The 14071-nt window shown below is 38.2% G+C and overlaps 2 protein-coding genes across 2 annotated transcripts; both read right to left on the bottom strand.

Annotated features, from left to right (window-relative positions):
• Positions 1 to 6332: 6332 nt before the first annotated feature.
• On the bottom strand, positions 6333 to 6716 carry LOC136282880 (uncharacterized). The gene has a single exon (XM_066170840.1). The coding sequence runs from the start codon at positions 6714 to 6716 to the stop codon at positions 6333 to 6335; it is 384 nt and encodes a 127-aa protein (XP_066026937.1).
• A 6088-nt stretch (positions 6717 to 12804) lies between these two features.
• On the bottom strand, positions 12805 to 13173 carry LOC136282881 (uncharacterized). The gene has a single exon (XM_066170841.1). It carries the CDS (start codon positions 13171 to 13173, stop codon positions 12805 to 12807), a length of 369 nt encoding a protein of 122 aa, XP_066026938.1.
• Between the last annotated feature and the right edge of the window lie 898 nt (positions 13174 to 14071).

A 14071-nucleotide genomic window follows, 5' to 3' on the forward strand; every position in this document is an offset into this window, starting at 1 on the left:
GGAGCGAAACAAGGGAGGGGAAGGAAGGGACGAAGAAAGACTAAACGCCGGCTAGCAAGGATGGAGAGAGCTCAGGGAACTTGTTTAAAGCCTGACACTAATTAAGTGAGTGTCATAAAATTATTTATTATAAGATTTAAGTTAAAATAGTCTTGCTTTGGGGCATTTGGTCATCAAGTGTACCTTAACAGAGTTTTCAAAGCTGAAAACAAAACGCTTCTCTTTACTATCCAGTTATCAACGGTGATACAGTTTTAGCATTGTCTCGATAACTGAGAAAAACATGGGCTTTGATCACATTAGGCCTTTTGTATTAGCGATGCAGTGCCATAACGAATAGGAACTTTGGTTTTTCGCACAGTTCTAATTTTTAATGGAGTTACCAAAAGACATAAAGCAGAAGTAATGAAGAAACGAGACTATTTTATAACAAATGCTATTTGTGTTTCGTAAATAACTTATGCCGACTAACATAATTTAAAACGTTCTTTCTGAACCACCAAGAGAGAAACTTAAACTTGCATGTCTTGTGCATACACATGGCAATCATTTCTACTCTCAAGTATAAGTGTTCTAACACCTAATAACTGAATAACTTCTAAGCCTACAAAAGATGAAACATTGCCCGAAGATCCTATAAAACATGTCTTTACCATGTTTCATTTGCCTCTACCTCTTATGTTGTATATCAAATTACAATTCAGCATACGCTCAACGCATTTGATGTAACTACTTTCCTTCTTCTTGTGTTTGGGCTCTTTGATCCACTTCACACGTAGATTTGTTCCATTCCGTTGAAAATTGCGCTTCACAAACTGGTCAATGTGTTGAATACCATATTTGTGTTGTTTCAGTCTTGCATGGACGTCTTTGGATTGGCCAAGGTAAAGGTAATTGACTTTTTTTTTCCCTCTGTTCTTGTATCCTATTGTGTATATACCTCTCTGGTGAGGTATCTTATTGGCATCCGTGTACTTTACCCACCGCCTTCCTTTGATAAGTTTGCTGCAAACTTTGTTAGCCATCGATCTGTCCAAAAGACAATGCAACAGATTCGTGACAAGACGGAAAACATCATTCTCCAGTTCTTTACCGAGCTCAAAATATACTATCTCTCTTATTCTATTTACAAACATGGCACTATCGACAATGTTGAAACTAGCAGTTTGCAGGACGCACGTCATATAAACTTCGTAGAGGCTCTGTGGCTCAGTAGTAGAGCATCAGAGCGCGGAATCCGAAGGTCTGAGGTTCGATTCCTTATGGGGATTCAGAATTTTTTTCTCTCTCCTACGCTCGTGACAAGACGAAAAACATCTTTCTCAATTTACCAGATTATTATCTAAGAATCACAGTTAATTTGTTGTTTACACGCTTGACATTTAGACGTTTGCTTTTCCACGAACAATTTCCGAGAAATATCCAACAACAAAAGCTCTTGTGTCGACAGAGTTATATTTCAGCCAGACAAATAAACAAGAAGGAAAACTAGAATATATAATTCGATAAAAGAAGAGAAAAAAATCTTGACTTCTAAGGAAGAGAAATACAATTGACAGTGATATTTTTTAACTGAACAAACAATAGGGCGGCAAAACCATCAATTTGACTTCGTAGAAATACTATTCTGGATATCGGTCGACACTGAATTATTGTAACATGAACCCACCGAATATTCCTATTGAATCACTTTATATGAACCCAGATTTGAATGCCCTCCTAACGAACTAGTTAACCTTAGAGCGGAAAGCAGTATTGGCCGTTGAAATCTCCTTCCTCATATGAGATCGAACAAGGCAACGACAACCTATTATTCGGTGCACTTTTTTTTGAAAGCCGTTAAAAACGTTTATCGAGCCGGCGCAACTGAAATCGGATATAGGGCGGTTAGCGAGCGTTAAGCACCGACCGCGTTTCTCTCGCCTGCTGGCAAAACAAACTCCAATGACAAAAATTTAAGGACTATTTTGGAACTGCTCAAACTTTCAGATGAGTCTTTCGCTACCAAAGTCATTAATTTTGGTGTTGTGAATGTTCACACGAAAGTTTTATGTAAATTATCGCGGCAGGACATCATATTTCGTTTTCCCAGCGAATCGTTCATGTACCTACTCCACCGCTGTATTGTAGCAAAGCTTTATCAGACTTCATCGTATAATTAAGTCTATAATCATCAAAGCTACTAGCAACAGAGGTTAACTTAATAAAATTTTGGTTATAAGAGATTCTGCCTCTTATCTAATGAGTTCTGAAATTGCGATTCTTTTCATAAGATCTGATTAGAAGAACCTTCTACTTCTTTGCCTGCCAGAAAGAATCCTCGTTTTTGAGAAAAGAATTCCGGATTCTTGTGGCAAGAGTTTCTGAAATTGCGATTCTGTTCGTAAGATTTGCGATTAAATATTCTCTCCAGAACAACTCTCTGTTTCATTGCCTGCTGAAAAGAATTCTCGCAAGTTAATTATATCGAATATGTAAGTTAATTATATTTTTGTGAAATGTATGTTGAGTATCGGTCGACACTGAATTATTGTAACAAGAACCCACCTGACACCCAGATTTGAATGTCCACCTAACGTACAAGTTAACCTTGGAGCAGAAAGCAGAATTGGCCGCTGAAATCTCCTTCCTCATACGAGATCGAAACAAGGCAACGTCAACCTATTATTCGGCGCACTTTATTGAAAGCCGTTAAAAACGTTTATTGAGCCACAGCCGGCCCAAACTCCAGCTGTGAGATAATCATCTTGCACAATAACAAGGCTGAACATTGAACACCTGTCATTGTAAGTTGAACACAAGGCTGAACACTCCATTTCCGAAGGCCCGATCCGAGAAGCTTGGGCTTTTCTTATGTAAGTTGAAAACTTCGAAATGGACAGCTCGCTAAAATGGGTACTTTTCATCAAAGTTAACGGTCAGATAACAAGTGATACGCTGTGAAAGTAAGGTGAGTTATATTCATCAAGAATTTGAGGTATTGTTTTATTCCTTGGAGCGGTCGTAAATATTCTCATACAAACTCTTAAAATCCCGCCATGACTGTTATTGTGCAAGATAATCATCTCACAGCTGGGGCTTGGGCGGCCTGTGATTGAGCCCGCACAACCAAAATCGGATATAGGGTGGTTACCAAGCGCTTGGCATCAAACGCGTTTCTCTTGCCTACTAGCACAACAGATTTAAATTATAAAAATTTAAGGACTATTTTGGAACTGCTCAAACTTCCAGATAAGTTTTTCGCTTCCAAAGTTATATAATTTTGGTATTGTGAATGTTCACACGAAAATTTAATGTAAACTATCGCGGCTACGACATCATATTTCGTTTTCCCAGCGAATCGTTTATGTACCTACTCCACCGCTGTATTGTAGCGAAGCTTTATCAAACTTAATCAGATAATTTGGTCAATAATTATCAAAGTTACCAGCAATAGAGGTTAACTTAATAAAAACGAACGAACGACAGTGCCCCAAAAGTAAGCTTACCTGCTCCCTTGAACTGTGTTTGTACTTTGTCATAGTGTGCGGCTAAACATATAACACTTCGTTTTATGGAAATGAAACTGTGTTGGCTGGCCAATGAGAAAACTCTTTCATTACAACATATCGAGTTTTATTGGCTGGAAAGGAAAGGGACTTTCCCGTAACTGACTTTTATCGTTGAGTATTTGGTTTTGCTTTTCTAGGAAATGGTCACAATGATTATTTTCTCAGAAACTTCATATTCGACCTGATTAGAGAAAAATCTGCCAACTGGTCGATGGATAGTCTCTCGCTTGGAATTTTTGATGAGATAGTAGGCTTTCATTCGGGATTTTTCAAAAAGACAACAAAATTTGTCTGAACACGAAGTTTTAGTGCGCTTAAGCTGACTCAACTTTTCACTTTGAATATTGATCCCGTAAGAGCTATTCAGACTCCAGCGCATTAAATCCATAAAGTTGTTCAATGAACAAAATGCATATATGCTGGAAAGAGGAGAACAATAACGAGAGCGAGATCGAGAACAAGGAGTAGAAATTAAGATCAGATGGAAATATCATACCTTAAACTCAAGTAACTCTGCGTTGTTTTCTTCTTCGCCGATTTGAATGTTGGCGCCGAAGCCTCAGAAATATAAACACCACGTCATGTCGACTTTTGGTTGGCAAGAAACAAATAAGGGAAATATCCTCTACAAAGTTCAATTGTTTATCTTTACATCAAGGAACATTTTTGTTCAAAACTGAAAGAGCTGGCACAGCAGATTCCTCTTGGCAAATGATGCAACCTTCTCCGATAGCATGTTTCCGGTCTCGACGGCTGGGAAACTCGTACATTTTAGTAAATGATTGCGACGATAAGGTGCAATATTGCCAGTGTACTCAAGACAAAGGGTTTGAACTTTAAACTTGTCTGAAATTGATATTGTCCGCATGCTTCATGTATGATTTCAAGCGAAGCATTCTGTCTAACAACGAAATTGCCGGTGGTTTGAATAAATTAAGCTTAAGAAAAAAATTGTTTTCTGGCAGATTTTGTTTCGCGCGTTACATTTGGATGATAAAAGGTCATAAATTACAATGTGTAGCGTGTGGAAATATGTCTGTCTATTTATTGGCAGCTTGCCTTCTCTAGATCTTTCAGACCTATTTTTCTCGTAACTGGTCACGGTGAACGATTAATTTCTTTTGATTTAAGTATCTTCTCAATTATTTTGATTTCTTGACCTCAATATCTTTTTCACTCAGTTAGCAAAGGAGACAGACGTCGATCTTCTGGATTAACCCTTTAACTCTTAGGAGTGACTAGCATCTAATTTCTCCTTACAATATCACCACTCAATCACACATTAACTTCATGAGCATAACGGAAATAATCACCAACTAAGGAAACTCTTGATTGTTAGACAAATTCTCCTTGTCAGCACCTTAGTAAATGTACAGAGAACAGTATGAAGAATATGAACACTAATGTTAGGGTGTAATGAGTCAAATTGGAAAGAGCTTCGATAATAGCTCTTCAGAGATCACAAACAAACTTGAGTTCTCGTTACCAGATCTTGATTTTGAGCACCAATGTCAACTTGCATGAGTGGTGGTAGAGATTGTTTCTTAGGATCCTATCTTCCAAAAAGTTAAATCTTGGGATAAACTTTAATACTGACGAGTGATTTTTGTGCATGGTAACTAATACAAGACATCATTAAGGTTTAAAACAATTTCCCACTGTCAATATTAAATAGCCTTTGCCGTTAGTCCAATCAAACTCGGAGGATTCATCCGTTGATTTTTATTTTTCAATGTTTTGACCCTTTAAATACTTTTATATCCTTCCTACGCGAGGCTTGGGGAGCCTCTTTCGTTTATCAAATTTCAGTTTGCTTCAGGAACACTTTTACTGTAAGTCACCCCAGAATAGGACATGGTGCGGATTGAATAAAACTCAAATCTGTGTGCGTCACTTATGTGCAGTACTTGACACTTTTACCCTTTATCTCAAATTAGACTATCTCGTTTCCTTAATTTGTGTTTCAGTGTCCTTAACCTTCACGAGCAACCCTACCAAGTTACAGTCGCCATGCATTTAAATGTTAGAGCCCTCGCCAGAGAAATAAAAAGGCCATCTGTATCGTTTTACCAAAGCCATCAGCGATCAGATGCTTAAAAAATTCATTTTTTCTCGGCAGTTTTAGGGGACCGAATCAAGGAAGGGGAAGGGAGGAATGAAGAAAGATCGAACCCCGACTCGCAAGGATGGAAAGAGTTCGGGGAACTTGTTTGAAGCTTGGCACTTATAAGTGCGTGTCGTAGGATAAAGACGTTTTTTTAAGTTAAAATAGCTATGCTCTGAGGCATTTGGTCATCATGTGTACCCTGAGAGAGCTTCCAAAGCTGAAAACAAAAGGTTTTTCTTCACAATCCAGTTATCCACGGAGATACAGTTATAGCCGGCATTGTCTCGATAACTATAAAAATATGGGCTGTGATGACATTAGGTCTTTAGTAAGAGCGAATCAGTTCCATAACGAATTGGAACTTTGCTCGTTCTCAAAATTCTAATTTTCGATGGAGCTATCGAAAGACTTAGAGCAGGAGTAATAAAGAAACGGGACTATTTTGTAACAAATGCTATTTGTATTTCAAGAATAACTTATACCGATCAACTTACATACTTTAAAATGTCTATTTTGTACCACCGAGATGAATACTATAAATTACATGTTTAGTGCATACACATGGCAATCATTTCTACTCTCAAGTATAAGTGTTCTAACACCTGATGACTGAGCAACTTCTAAGCTTACAAAAGATAATAAAAAAAAACTCCCCGAACGATTCTCTAACGCATTTATTGTTTACCATATTTCTTGCCTCTACCTATTTTGTTGTATTCCAACTTATAATCCAGCTTTTGCTCCAAGCAGTTGATGTAAGCGGTTTCCTTCTCCTTGGGTTTGGACTCTTTAATCCACTTAACACGTAGATCTTTTTCGTGATGGTTTTTAAAATTGCGCCTAACATACTCGTCAATTTCTTGACAACCATGTTTGTGATTCGCCAGTCTCTTATGGACGTCTTTGGATCGGCCGAGGTAAAGGCATTTGATGTCCCTTTTTCCCTTTATCTTGACTCCTATGACATATATGCCTTTCGTGTGAGGTATATTTTTGGTATCCGTGTACTTTTTCCACGGCCTTTCACTGATAAGTTCCTCGCAAACTCCCTCAGCCATCTGTTCAAAAAGAATTTAAGAATCTCAGTCAATTTGTTTGTTTACACGCTTCACTTTCAGACGTTTGCTTTTCCACGAAATATTAGGGACCTTACGATCCGACAACGGCGACGGCGACGTGGGACTTTTTTACTTCCGGTTACGTACTGCGCATGAGTAGATTTCTGAGACGGCGGTGTCCCTTCACGCGCGGACGTCTAGAAGCCTTGTTTGACATTGTGCGAAAACGTGGAAATTAAAACCCAACTATGGCAAATGAATCAAGGTTAAAACGAGACTTTGCTACTAAATTTAAAGAATACTAGTTTGTCTGAAATATCCGAAACGAACAGAGCGTGGAGTCTTTTGTATACGACCACAAACTGAATGGAGAGAGATTTGACTTATTTTGCTTTGTATTTTTTTGTGATTGTACTTCACTCGCTATCACTGAGCTTTCTTATCACTTACTTTCCAACTTTTTTCTCGATCAAAAAAAGAGAACAATTAAGCTTAATTTTATTTTGGGTTTACTAGGAAATAGTAGAGAGATTTTCTCGGCAGAGGTTCTGGTTACATTCATCATCGGTCATCTTGTCGAGATCGAAACACTCGTAGTTAGTGTACGGTAAATCCGGATTTTTAGGCTTGTGTAAATCGTAGAGAAGCACGAATTCTTCAGCGTTAATCAAACGGGAAGCATGAGCCAGGAGAATAGTGTCACGGAACTTTGGCATGGCTTTCTAAAAAACTTTCGTTGACTTAAACACGATAAACATCAATGACCGTCGTCAACGTTCTCGCTCGTAAAATTCGTAATCTCAATTTTGGCGGGAACGCCAACACGACGTGGCCTCGCTCGACCCAGACTTCTCACGTTGCCGTCGCCGTCGCCGTTGTCGGATCGTAAGGTCCCTATTTACGCTTGCATCCAACAACAAAAGCTTTTGTGCCGACAGAGTTCTATTTCAGTTAGAAAATTAAACAAGAAGAAAAACTAGAATACATAATTCCATAAAAAAAGAGAAGAAAACCTTGACTTCTAAGGAAGAGAAATACAATTGACAGTGTTATTTCTGAACTAAACAAACATTAGGGCGGAGAAACCATCGATTTGACTTCATAGAAACAATTCTGGATGGAATCATCTGACCAAACTCTAGTACAACACTGATAGCTTTGAACGACTCATCACGGAAAAAGAATGGCCGCAAAATGCGCGTTTAACCTTAGATTTTCTCACTCGACGAAGTGGAAGCAAAATGCGGTGACAATATTCCGTACGTTTCTCTACTCTCTTATTCTGCTGTTGCCGCCCTGCATGTGGATCTTACGCGACCGACCTCGATTGTCTGAGTTTACGTTTTGATTGTCCATATAAAAACTCTCAAAGAAGCTATGAAAGACCAAGAAAAATTGCTTACCTCGAAATCTGTAGACTCGATTCAGCGTTCAAGATTTTTCAGCGATTCAAATTTACCGCGTCTGCTGGAGTGTTGGGCTCAAGTGCGCACTTTGCTTCTTCTTTGAGAAAAGAAAACGATCGGAAGTAAGTTGGGATACGGCAAAATATTAAGGCAACAACTTCTTAAAAGTTGAACCCAGTTTATCTTCATAACAGAAATAGATAAATCCGTCAGAGTGGTTAGAGGACTACAAATTTTGGCGCCTAAATCTAACGAACGAATAACGCTCAGTGTTGATTCAATATTCTTGAAACAAGCTCGTGTTTCCACAAAAAATTACAGACGTTCGCGCAAAAATAATGCAAACGTCCAGGTAAATCTGTGCAGATATCACGCTTTATAAGTTTTGTCAATCGAGAAAGTTTTCTTGCGTATCAGACATGGCATCATTGCCCTAATTATCGATAACTATTTCCGCCAAATCTACAAACATAACCTAACTGCGCAATTTAGAGTTTGCTGCTTTCCTCCTGAACGGAGAATCATTTATTTCCCGCCCAAATGAACGACAGTGACCCAAAAGTAAACCAAAGCTTATATCATCTTGAAGCTTACCTCACTCCCTTAGTCTGTGTTTGTACTTTTTCAGAGTGCGTGACTGAATATATAACACTTCTTTTTATGAAAATGAAACTGTGTTGGCTGACCAATGAGAAAACTCTTTTATCACAGCATCTCGAGTATTATTGGCTGGAAATGAAAGGGACTTTCCCGTAACTGACCTTTATCGTTGAATATTTGATATCGCTTTTCTAAGAAATGATCACAATGATTATTCTCTTAGAAACTTCATATTCGACCTGATTAGAAAAAAATCTTCCAACCCACCAATGATTGATGCACAGTCTCTTGGTTGGAATTTTTGATGAGATTATTGTAGTAGGCTCTCATTCGAAATATTTCAAAATGAAGACAAAATTTGTGTAGACACGAATTTTAATGCGCTTAAGCCGTCCCAACTGTTCATTTTGAATATTGATCCCATAAGAGTTATTCAGACTCAGTGACTTAAATCCATAAAGATGTTCAGTGAACAAAATACATATTTGAGGAAAGAGGAGAACAATAACGAGAGCGAGATCGAGAACAAGGAGTAGAAGTTAAGATCAGACGGAAATATCATACCTTAAACTCAAGTAACTCTGCGTTGTTTGCTTCTTCGCCAATTTGAATGTTGGCGCCGAAGCCTCAGAAATATAAACACCACGTCATGTCAACTTTTGGTTGGCAAGAAACAAATAAGGGAAATATCCCTTACAAAGTTGTTCATCTTTACATCAAGGGATGATGCAACCTCCTCCGATAGCATGTTTCCAGTCTCAACGGCTGGAAAACTCGTATATTTACTGGGATACCTGTGGTAGCCCAGTCATAAAATGCATTTGTTTTTTTGTCGTCTTTTTTTTTTTTGTTTTTTTTTGTTTTTTTTTTGTTTTTTTCCTCCGCCACAAAATGGAAAAATTGCGAAATAGTACCCATAGGTCATTGGACCCTCAACACCATGACAACTAACTGTGATCCAATGAGGTGTTCACATGCTGATCACGCGTGCTATCTTGATGATGATTGACGTTGTCATGCACGGACAGGGCCGGGTCACATGACGAACACGAGATTTTTGCCCATAAAACTATTTTGTCAGTCGTTTTGTATTTCAACGTAATTGGATTACGATCATCTGGAGCATTATGGGGCAAACGCTCAAAATACTTATAGACGCATACACAAGTCGTATTGTTCGCGGCCAATCCACACAAAAAGATGTTATTGAGCGGTAATTTTGGATCGGACAGAATCGCGAAAGCTTGAAAGCCATGAAAGCATTGAATGCCTTGTATGTCTTGTATGCCAAGTATGCCAATGTCTTAGTTGAAAACGCAAACTCGTTGTAAAAAGCAAAATCTGAAATCTGAAACCAAACTGCATATACTCTATGCAATCTATTGAACAACACTACTACCGTGAGACTGAAGAACAAAATTCAAATGGATGCAAACTGCTTGTGAAGAAAGACGTGTTGTAGTTGTAGACAGTTGTCGTTGTCAACAGTCCGTTGTAGTTTCTGGCGATTGTTGCCGTTTTAAGCTTGCTTTACCATTAGTATTATTCACGTCATCTACTTTTATTACATTGGTAAAATCTGTACAGACATCACACCAACCAACTATGTTGAAGGCTTGAAATTATATTACGATCGATTTTCGTCAAGAAATGGGCCAGGAATTTTCCACAATAGTGCAAATAATCGTGAAGGCTGATCGCGGAAAAGCGATTGCGTGACGCTCGGTAAGCTATAAGATGACATATTATTATATACCAGACGTAAAAACTCTTCAGATTCTCAGTCTGCATTTTGTATCCACTCTTCAGTCTATATTTTGTATCTGGTCTGCAGTCTGTTGTCTACATTTTGTACTAACAGGTATCCGTGGCAATAATACAGTTTATTTTTGGTTACATTTATTCGCACAACACACATAATCTACCACAAAATACCTGTGTGTGAGGTAATTCGACATTTTCATTCTTTCCCGCGTTAATAATCTTCTTTCCTTTTGTAAGAATGTAGACCACTTACAATGTTTCAAGTAATCCCCCCACCCTACAAAAAATAACTCTTGCATGCATAGCATGCCTATGTTTTAAGACAGGTGTATGCCCTTGGCCAGACTTGAGCTCACTATTTCAGTATACTAGTCCGACACGCGTAGTATCACTACACTTGATTCCACGGATCCAGTACCATCCAGGTATCCCAGTTACCCTGCTCACAGGGTCTAGTTTAGTAAATGACTGCGACGACAAGGTGCAATATTGCGAGTGTACTCAAGACAAAGGGTTTTAACTTTGAACTTGTCTGAAATTGATATTTTCTGCATGCTTCATGTATGATTTCAAGCGAAGCATTCTGCCTAACAAAATAATTGCCAATAGTTTGAATATATTTAGTTGAAGAAAAAAATTGTTTTCTGGCAGATTTTGTTGTGCGCGTTACATTTGGATAATAAAAGGTCGTGAATTGCAATGTGTCTCTGTCTATTCATTGGCAGCTTGCCCTCTCTAGATCTTTCAGACCTATTTTTCTCGTAACTGGTCACTGAGTGAACGATTAATTTCTTTTGATTTAAGTATCTTCTCAATTATTTTGATTTCTTGACCTCAATATCTTTTTCACTCGATTAGCAAAGGAGACGGATGTCGATCTTCTGGATTAGATTGGAAAGGAGCTCCGATCGTAGCTCTTCAGGGATTACAAACAAACTTGAGTTCTCGTTACCAGATCTTAATTTTAAGCGCCAATGTCAAATAGTATGAGTGGCGGTATAGATTGTTTCAGCGACAAGGAACAGATCCTACCTCCCAAAAAGCCGAATCTGGAGATAAACCTTAACGCTGGTGAGTGATTTTGTGCTTGGCTACTACCACTGGACATCATTAAGGTTTTAAAACAATTTCCCACTGTCAATACTAACTGGCCTTTACCGTTAGTCCAATCAGACTCGATGGATTCATCCATTGATTTTTATTTTTCAATGTTTTGACCTTCAAAACACTTTTATGTACACTCGTATGCGAAACTTGGGGAGCCTCTTTCGTTTATCAAATTTCAGCCTTATTTCAGGGTTGCCTTTACATTAAGTCACCCCAGAAATAGGACATAACGTGGGTTCAATAAAATTCAAATACTGTCTGTGTAATAAAATACAAATACTGTCTGTGCAATAAAATACAAACACTCTCTGCACAATCAAATTCAAATACTGTCCGTACAATAAAATTCAAATAATGTCTGTGCAATAAAATACAAATACTGTCTGTGCAATGAAATACAAATACTGTCTGTGCAATGAAATTCAAATACTGTCTGTGCAATAAAATTCAAATACTGTCTGTGCAATAAAATTCAAATACTGTCTGTGCAATAAAATTCAAATACTGTCTGTGCAGTACTTCACACTTAACCTGAAATTTGACTATCAAGTTTCCTTAATTTTTGTTTCAGTGTCCTTGAGCTTCACGAGCAACCCTACCAAGTAACAGTTGACATGCATTTAAACTGTAGAGTCCTCGCCAGAGAAATAATAAGGAAATCTGTGTCGTTTTAACAAAACCATCAGGGATCAGATACTTTTTCTTGGCAGTTTAGGGGGAACGAAACTTGGAAGGGGAAGGAAGAGATGAAGAAAGACCGAACGCCGGCTCGCAAGGATGGTGAGAGCTTAGGAAACTTGTTTAAAACTCGGCACTAATTAGGAGCGTGTCGTAAGGTGAAGAAACTTTTTTAAAAATTAAATTAAAAACGAATCGGAACTTTGCTCGTTCTCACAATATTAATTTTTGATGGAGCTATCGAAAGACTTAAAGTAGGAGTAATAAAGAAACGGGACTATTTTGTAACAAATGCTATTTGTATTTCGTGAATAACTTACGTCGCTCAACTTACATACTTTAAAATGTCCTTTCTGTACCACCGAGATGAATACTAAAAATTACATGTTTTGAGCAACACATGGCAATCATTTCTACTCTAAAGTATAGGTGTTGTAACGCCTGATGACTGAGTAACTTCTAAGCTCACAAACTGAAAAGATAAAGAAAAAAAACTGCCCGAACGATTCTCTAAAACATGTCTTTACCATATTTTAGTTGCCTCTACCTATTTTGTTGTATTTCAACTTATAACCCAGCTTATTCTCAACGCATTTGATATAAACAGTCTCCTTCTCCTTGTGTTTAGGCTCTTCAATCCACTTAACGCGGAGATCTTTTCCGCCATTCCGTCGAAAATGGCGCTTAATAAAGTGGTCAATTTCTTGATCGCCACACTTGTGTTGTGTAAGTCTCACATGGACATCTATGGCTAGGCCAAGGTAAAGATATATGACTGCCTTTTGTCCTCTTCTCTTGACTCCTATAACGTAGATGCCTTCCTCATGTGGCATCTTATTGGCATCCGTGTAGCGTACCCACGACCTTCCGTTGATAAGCTTTTCGCAGACTTTGTCAGCCATCTGTTCAAAAACAATGGACCAGATTATTATCTAACAGTCACAGTCAATTTGTTTTCTTACACACTTCACATTCAGACGTTTACTTTTCCACGAAATATTTACGCTTGAACGAACACTTTCCGAGAAATATCCAACAACAAAGGCTGTTGTGTCGACAGAATTATATTTCAGCCAGACAAATAAACAAGAAGGAAAACTAGAATACATAATTTGATAAAAGGAGTGAAAAAAAAACCTTGACTTCTAAGGAAGAGAAATACAATTGACAGTGTTATTTCTGAACTGAACAAACAATGGCGCGGCGAAATCTTTGAACGACCCGATCAAGGAAGAAAGATGGCCGCAAAATGCGTGTTCAACCTTAGATTTTCTCACTGAAGTGGAAGCAACATATGGTAACAATATTCCGTACATTTCGATTTTATTCTGCTGTTGCCGCTCTGCATGTGGATCTTTCGTGACCGGCCGACCTCGATCGACTGCGTTATGTTTTATTTGTCTGCATAAAAACTCTCAAAGAAGCTGCGAAAGACCAAGAAAAATGCTTACCTCGAAATCTGTAGACTTGATTGAGCTTTTAAGATTTTTCAGCAATTCAAATTTGCCGCGTCTGCTGGAGTATTTATAAGGGCCCAAGTGTTATTTTTGGCTGATTACAGTCCCTTACAAATTAGTTTATCTTTAGATGCAGGTGATGGCACGGCAGATTTTTCTCAGGAAATGATTCAACTGCCTCCGATAGCATGTTTTCAGTCTCAGAGGCTGGAAAAAGGAGGTCCCATCGTAGCTCTTCAGGGATTACAAGCAAACTTGAGTTCACGTTACCAAATCTTAACTTAAGTACCAATGTCAAATAGCGTGAACGGCGGTATAGATTGTTTCAGCGACAAGGAATGGA

Source organism: Pocillopora verrucosa, chromosome 8 (genome assembly GCF_036669915.1).
Source record: "Pocillopora verrucosa isolate sample1 chromosome 8, ASM3666991v2, whole genome shotgun sequence".
NCBI classification, from domain to species: domain Eukaryota; kingdom Metazoa; phylum Cnidaria; class Anthozoa; order Scleractinia; family Pocilloporidae; genus Pocillopora; species Pocillopora verrucosa.

Excerpts from the sequence above, each read along its gene's own strand:
- LOC136282880 (XM_066170840.1), bottom strand. The coding sequence starts at position 6,716 with ATGGCTGAGGGAGTTTGCGAGGAACTTATCAGTGAAAGGCCGTGGAAA.
- LOC136282881 (XM_066170841.1), bottom strand. The coding sequence starts at position 13,173 with ATGGCTGACAAAGTCTGCGAAAAGCTTATCAACGGAAGGTCGTGGGTA.